This window comes from Cyprinodon variegatus, unplaced genomic scaffold, assembly GCF_000732505.1.
Source record: "Cyprinodon variegatus isolate N-32 unplaced genomic scaffold, C_variegatus-1.0 Scaffold134, whole genome shotgun sequence".
Lineage (NCBI taxonomy): Eukaryota > Metazoa > Chordata > Actinopteri > Cyprinodontiformes > Cyprinodontidae > Cyprinodon > Cyprinodon variegatus.
In genome coordinates, this window is record NW_015150587.1 from 78219 (window position 1) to 86394 (window position 8176).

Sequence of the window (8176 nt, forward strand, 5' to 3'; positions counted from 1 at the left end):
CGTTAAAATGTATGCCGTGTTGTGTGCGCAGGTGTTTCTGCATGTTGGATGTATTTCCTCCTGTGGATGTAATTACCTCTTTGCAATGATTGCAAAGCGCCTTGTTGCCATCTTTCTCTTCTCTAAAATAAAGCCAAACCTTTGTTCGCTTTACCGGATGGGACACGATTTTTTTGTTTTGCTTTTCTAGACTCATGCTGCCAAGCGCTAGGTTCTGGTGCTGCCTGGAACCGTTAAGAGAATTGTTAAGCGAGCTGCCAAACGGCGCCATGGAATTTGTACACAACCTCTTTTTGATTTGAATCCCGATATTCAAATATATATATATATATATATATATATATATATATATATATATATATATATATATATATATATATATATATATATATGTATAACATTTGAAAACGAAATCGCAGCATTTGAAATGTTTATTTGGGCTGAATTGTTTTCCATTTCTCCAAGGGACATTTTTGCTTACCAAAAAAACAATCATTAAAGTTGCTAAGACAATGTTCCATTAATTTATTATTGAATACCAATGTATAACAAGGACAAGTAAGCGAGGTATAATTTTTACATGATAGATTCACCGTATTTAAAATACATTTTTGGCCTAAATTGCAGTGACCCCTCTAACATATAAACAATAAATTGGTTAATAAATGTTTAGTTGGTAACTGTTGAAATTAACATGAAGAAAAAAAGGTGATAATGATGCCAGTCCAACACATGGGGGTGGCAGTGTTTCTTTTATCTTATATTGTGCACACTTTTCTTTTGCTTTTTTTGTATTAACACAACACTGAGAAATAAAGCTTTAGAAACACTTTAGACCCATTCATATTTTGATTATTTGTAAGAGGCTGTTAAGAAGAAATAATCCACAAATGGCTGTCTGGAATGGTTTCTTCCACTATTCTGCAAGCCTCCCCTGAATGAGTCATCCAGCTGGCTCCTTATTGGATAAGACCATGCCATCCCAAGGGATTGCCTTGCAGAGGCAGAGAGGCCTTGCTTCCATTCACAGAAACACAGGCATGCCTGCCCGCTATTTCATTCACATAAAAGACAAAATATCGCATGGGCTTTTTTTAGCCCTTGGTTTTTTTTTTCCTTTCCTCTGTTTCCTCTTTGTGTGATTTACGAGGACCTCCCTATCATCTCTGCTCTTATGTTTGCCTTTGTTTCCAAGGAGAAAAGGCAGACGTGCTCTTTTTTTCTTCTCTCTTTCCAGGCAAGAGAGATATTGGGAAGGACTGCAGTGCGAAATCTGCAGTACATTGAGAGCGGAAGCTGGTTATGAATGAGTGCCAGTATTTCAGCTTTGGTAGATACTCCTGAGGACATTAAACACAGATGCATGCTTTCTACTGACTGGGGAAGAGAATGATGCCGCGCTGCTGGTCTTAAGGGCATTCTTGGACTTTTTGTTTTATCATTTTGGTGTGTTCGCCTGAGGAAAAATGTCTTTCTGTTTTATTGTTTTTGTTTGTTTGTTTATTGCAATTGTTTGATTCAGTCAGAACTGGTTGCTTGGCAGAGTCTTTCTCTGCTGTTTTGAAGTCAAACTGATTTTTTGTAAGTCTTTTTTTTCTGAAAATTTGTGCCACTTTCAAGTTGAAAGAATTCTTATTTTTTTATTTTGTTCATTTGGAATTTTTTTCATCTTCTGAGCTAAGTATCAGTATGTTAGAGACAGTAAATACAATGCTGGCAGATATTTGTTCTTAGGGTTTACTGCTGTTATAGAATAACATGGGTGATATATTATGATATTTTTCCAGTCAAGCCAACCTTTTACTGCATTTTATCTTTTCCATTACTTATTTTTTTAAAGTGCTTTTAAAGCTCTCATTACTTCGCTTATATTTGTGATTGCTTTTCTTTGTAATGTCTGTCCATAATTTTTTTTCTTTAATTGCACATTTCCTCCTGTTTTAACAGCTGATTGAATTCATTTCTTTTTTTCATAATTTTTGCTTTAATCGTACCTCCCCCACCCATTTCCAATTTGCAGTCCTCTGAGAGGCAAATAAGTAGGAAGGAGTTACAGAGAATAAACATGAATCGAGGGAATTTAAAAACTGATTGGTTCTAGTGTGCTGTTAGTGGGAGTTTATTCCTCTCCCTCCAACAGGAAGTGATTTGCAGTGTTCAGCAAGCCTTTTGTTGAGAAGGTTTTCTCAGATCAGTGAGTCATGCTTCAGCTCTGAGCCGGCAGGCAGGCAGCAGCCAGCAAAGAGTATTTGCTTTTTCCTTGCAGTGTCCGTGATCATCAGCAGCATACATCTCTTTTCTGTTCCTTTAGTTCTGAGATTTGTTTCTTTTTTTGCGACGGAAGCAGCTTTAAGAAGAAAAAGCAGCAGCATCACAGCTGGAAAAGCTGCAGCTCAAATCTGACAGGGTTTTTTTTTGTTTTTTTTTACCCTTGACTTTTTGTGCTATAGTGTTGTCTTTCTACAGCTTGTGGTCTCTAGCCGATTGGATTCCTGTTCTGGATTTTATTGAGAAACGATTGGACTTTGGCAAAGGCATCAGCTGCACCAGCTCTACACACTGAACGGCCACTGTAACCTCAACAGAGAGAGAGGAAAAAATACAGTCAGGTGGCCTGACATTGCTGAGAGGCGTTTGCTGCTTGTGTTGCTGCTGCTATGTTACAGGAGAGAGTGATCAACACGGTTCAGCCACGTCTGCCTGCACACTTGTGAAGGAGTCGGGCTGTGTGGGATTTGGTTGGTTGGTGGAGAGAAGAGGAGCGAGCTAGAGAGAGAAGGGTATGCTTCACCGTACCAAGTACAACCGCTTCAGGAATGAGTCAGTAACATCCGTCGATGAGCTTCTCCACGGCCTGTCCATGAACCCCAAGGTCTCGGCCCCCTCCCAGTCTGCAGCCGAGACATCTTACACACCCCCTACTGAGGTTCAGCCCTCCTCCACTGCTGCTGCTCCTTCTAGCACCACACCCAGCCACGGCTCAGAGCACCTGGAGGATGGAGGCACCACCCTTTGCACCATCATCAACAAGGTCTCCAGTCTGAAATTCAGCAATTCTGGCAGCCTGCTCGGGATTAAGGGTCTTCCCTCGGCTGTCAAGGACCTGGCTGTGTCCAAGCTGCAGGGGGGTGGGGGTGCGAGCTCCAGCCCCAGCAGCGTGGCAGCAGCAACAGCCATCTCTGGTGTGGGAGGGTCTCAGTGCAGCTCCCATTCGACCCCCTGCACTCAGCCGGAGACAGCTGTCAGCATGAGCAAGAAGAGCAGACTGGATGATTTACAACCTAGAGATGATTGTAATCCAGGTGGGGGTGTTGGACTGGTAAGCAAGCCCTCCAGAGGATGGCTGCACTCAAATGAGAAGATATCTGGCCCAGGAGTCACATATGTTGTGAAGGTTGGTAGGCTTTCCCTTCTATTCTCTCTCCTTTTTCTCACTGAGAAGAGATTAGCTACCTCTGATGGGGACTAAAGAGTGAGAAAGCAGTTGTGCAACATGCCCTTGACAGGGTTTGTGTTCGCTGGCTACAGCTGAAGGTTGACAGCCAGAAAACAGACATTGAATAATTCAGGAAATGCAGAAGGTCAACAACAGTGGTGGAAAAATAGAGGCAAAGCCTATAATGGTAACATAAAAGCAAGGGTTACAGCTGCCTCTAAATTCATTGGTTTATTTAGTATTCTTCCATCTGATCTATGTGAAGCTAAAGCGTTATGCTTTTGTAACCATGGTGATGTGTTATTTCTGTACATCCTGCACCTCTCTGAGCTACACGGCTGTGTTAGCTCCCTGAAAACGGCTGAGACCCGCATCGAGGGTTCGTCTCATTGCAGCTGTTATCTCTCCCTAATGTTCTTCAGCCATCATACATCATTTAAGTTGTTGCACAAGTAGAAGAGTTGCGAATGTCATCATGCCAGCAATGAGTCACTAGCACACAGTGATGATGCCTAGACCCAGCTCTTGAAGGGGAGAGAGAAATAAGGGGTGAGAGAGAAACCATTTTCACTAAAACTATTAGGTCTTCATCGTTTTATAGTTTGATCGAATAAAATGATTTTCTGATTCATGCAGCACATTTAACAAAGGACTTATTTATCTTTTAGGAAGGGATGAACCCACCTGCTGAAACGTATTATGTACCAAATCAAGTTACTCAAGATTACTGCCATCATATGACACCTACTACAACTTTTGTGAATAAAGCCTACAGTCTGTGACCAGCATGGCTTTCCATTAACTGCATCAAAGCGGACAGCACTTATTTTTGTCCAATTGATGTTGGTGTGACGGGGATCGGAGTGGGGGGGGAGAGGGTTGACTCCCCCACCCCCAGCTCTTCCTGTCAGCTTGTGTCCTGCAGGGATTGAGTTCAGCGTGGTGTTTCTGCTCACAGCACTTTTAATTAGCGTCATGTGGTCAGTCCTCGTCCATCATGCACCATTACACTAGAGAGGACATCGACTCAATGTGACATTGTTTACACTCACATCTGTACTCTTCCTTTGTAGCTATTCAGTAAAAACAACAACAACAAAAAAACTTCAAGTTCAATCCAAATTATTAGTCAGTATATTTCTAAGGATAAGGCAAGGCAAATGTATTTGTATAGCACAATTCAGTACAGAGACAATGCAAAGTGCTTTACATGATTAAAATATAGGAAAATAAAACAGAATCAAAGCAAGTAGAAAAAAATAATAATAAAAAAATGCAGAAACAAGAAAGAACAATAAAATTATAAGTCTGCATTTCTAAGGATAAGGCTAGGCAAGGCAAATTTATTTGTATAGCACAATTCAGTACAAAGACAATACAAAATGCTTTACATGATTAAAATATAGGAAAATAAAACAGAATCAAAGCAGGTAGAAAAAAATTATAATTAAAAAAAATGCAGAAACAAGAAAGAACGTTAAAAGCAGTTGGACTAAAGAAAATAAAAAAGTTGAACTATATATGAAAATGTTTCAGATAAGATGGCAGTTAATTTTACCTCTTGGAATCGCTTTTGAAAAACCTGTTGAGGAATTTATGTAGCCTGTAGTAAGACTCCATACAGACAGAAAGTACTAGATCTATTTATAATGTCTGTAACCACCCAACCTTTCAGGGTCATGGTAGTTGAACAAGAGGCGGGGTGCACTCTTGACGGCTGCAAAGTACCTTATGTGTAATTTTGGTGATGGATGGATTGATTCATGTGAGTAACGTCACCATTGCCACTAATATTAGCATCCTTGCTGAGCTACATCCACCCTTTGTCATTAGGAGAGCAGTGAGCCTCCTCTTAAAATGTTGGTCCAGACAGAGAGAAGAGACTTTGATCATGCTTTAGTTTGCAATCATAGATCATCCAGAATTATTGCTTCTTCATGAGACATTCCTCTCTTTAGGTTGGCCGACTAGATTTGTTTCGGGTTTTTGAATTGGAGAGAGAGATAACCCCTTTAGAAGGTCTGTTATTGTCTATCCTGTAGATCTGCCATATGTTTTCCACTATTTTTACAATAAATACAGAAAATCCAGACTGGAAGTTGGTTAATTTGACCAATGTTTGATCTTTTAGGTTGAACTTATTTATTTAAAACCTTAAGGCAGACTAATTCTAAGTCTTTTTAGATCAGCCTAATTCATTACCTTTCGTTTACCCTATCCCTAACAACTAACAAGAACTTTGGTGGATGAGAAACCTAAACTAGCGTTAAATAGATTTAACCCATACCCATTTTGATTTCGACTTCTAGGTTGGAATTTCTGGTATTTAAGCTAAAAATGGCATCCACGGCAGTTCTTGTAAGTTTTGTATGATTACCCATTGGAAAGAACCGAAGATGGGTTGTTTTTCTGGAGAGTCTATCAAATGATTATTTAAAATGTTCTGCTGGAGAGCCCACTAGGAATCTTTCTCAAAAGTGTCATCGCAGATCATCCACCCTACTTAATATTGCGATTTGTTTCAGTTGATCCATTCTTACTTTTATGCAAACCTGTTAGCGGAAAACTTTAACCTTTTATTCAATCAAATGAAATGGTTTAAGTTTAAGTACCATAAAGAAACTTTATGTTTCTGATGGCAGGACTGGAAATGCTGTCATTTGGCATTTTTAAAATAACCAGTTTGTTTAAGCGAGACTTGGAGACCAGAAGTCCTTATCCAATCCTGTTCGATTTTTCTAAACTTTTTATTATTGCTTTGTAGCTATGGGAAACATTTACCTCACTTGAAAAACATGTTCATTGGCCTTTCCCCATTTTGTGGTGGAGGGAAATGCTCAGTTATGAAACATTTACCAACCCAGGGCAGACCGCAGAGAAGAAACGACTCAATGCTACGCTCAGAATAAGTCTTCACATCCAAATTTAGAGTGGTTTGATATATTTTTGGCTTTGCTGTATTGAGCTCTTCATATTCATTTTTCTGAAAATAGATAACGCTGTCAGCCTGCAAATATCGTGTGATGATAAAAGAATTTGCCAAAAGTTGCTAAATGCATCTATGAGAAAGGAGAAGTCATTTGAAATGTATGATTTTAATATTTTAGAGTCATGGAAAGGTAGAGGTGCTTGGATGCCAAATAAAGAGATGCTACGGCTAAATCACAGGAAGCTGTGAGCACCAAACGTTCCTGCAGTATTAATCAAGCTGGTGACGTTTATAATGGGAGTAGCTCTCTTTTACTGTGAATGAATTTATGCAAAAAACCACCTAATGATATTTATGAAGAAATGAAACATGATTGTTAAATTAGTTATCTTTAGATTTCGATCACTTGTTTGTCAGCTATTTTGTTACTTGTGAACTTTTTCTATTTTTCAGGTTAGAGTCTGGAAACTTTTGGAATATATTTCATAGTATTATCTAGCTGTGAAATGTTGTGAGAAAAATAAAGCATGTTTCCAGGTTTTGTTGCTTTTCGATGATCAGAATAATTGTCCTTTCTTCTTCCTGTCCCTTACCTTATATTTTTTCTTCTTTTTTTCCTCATGTTCTCCTTTTCTTTCCACCTTACTGTCCTCCCTTTCCTTCCTATTTGTCCTTCCTACCATATGTCCTCCCTGTCCTCTTTCTCTCTTTTTCTTATTTAAAGCTTTCCAACTGTGAAATCTGTCATAAACTGATCCTAAACTTTCGTATTTTAGTATTAAAATGAAAGTGAAGCAGCCAGAATGCTGGAAAAAATTGCTCTATAAAAGTTGGGAATTTTAAATACATGTGTAGGAGCCCTTTAAGAGCTAAAAAATATGGTTTTAACTAGTTTATGAAAATGCAACTCAACCTACTGGGACGTCAGGAAGGAAAACAACCATTATTAACATTATAATCAACATTATAATCTAAACTTCCTCCATACAGGTGTATAATACTGATAAATCCAATAATATGCCACATGTCAAATACAATAATTAACTCGTATCAATTAGGAATCTACAACAGACTGCGGTTACTTAAATCTTGTTGGCTTGGCTTTAGAGTACTAAAAATGTAAATGTATTTTTTTCAACAAAGTAGATGGTACTTTTGTTTGTCACACAATTCTCTCTCTTATTTTCTTTTTTTTTGCAGTATCTGGGCTGCATAGAAGTCCTGCGGTCGATGAGATCCCTGGATTTCACTACAAGGTCACAAATAACAAGGTATTTTCAAATATGATGTGGCTTTCTTGCTTCAAAGTATTAGATTTTTTGATTTGTCTTTGTTTTATTATTGCATGTTTTTGTTTAAACAACAAAGGTTTCTATAAGGATGAGGACTGAAATAAGAAATACGATACAAGAATTTAAAATGAACAAAAATCAGTAGAGTCTATATTGATGCTAAACACACATAGTCGTTTCATCTAACCTTTCCTGTCGAAGATACAGTAAATGTGAGCGTATTTGTGGTTTCTAGTAATAGGAATATGGCTCTCTGTCCAAGGTGCAAAGAGCATTTAACAGTTTAAAGAAATAAAAAGAAAAGAAACCCCCCCTTTCCCCCCCTAAATACTGTATGCTTTTATTTTTTTCTTATTTGTATGTTGAGTTGATTAGGGCTATTCAAAAACACACAAAAGGGAAGAAAAGAAAGTTTTTGTTAAAATCTAATCTTATCATCTATCTATCTATCTATCTATCTATCTATCTATCTATCTATCTATCTATCTATCTATCTATCTATCTATCTATCTATCTATC

At 38.2% G+C, this 8176-nt stretch overlaps 1 protein-coding gene across 1 annotated transcript in view; it reads left to right on the top strand.

Moving 5' to 3' along the window:
- The first annotated feature begins 1014 nt into the window (after positions 1 to 1014).
- shc3 (SHC (Src homology 2 domain containing) transforming protein 3) overlaps positions 1015 to 8176 on the top strand; it is an 18948-nt gene continuing 11786 nt past the window's right edge. Inside the window, exons 1-2 of the mRNA XM_015376435.1 lie at positions 1015 to 3394; positions 7566 to 7636. Of these exons, the coding sequence (XP_015231921.1) occupies positions 2783 to 3394; positions 7566 to 7636 (683 nt within the window). The 5' untranslated portion in view covers positions 1015 to 2782. The remainder of the gene's footprint in view (positions 3395 to 7565; positions 7637 to 8176) is intronic.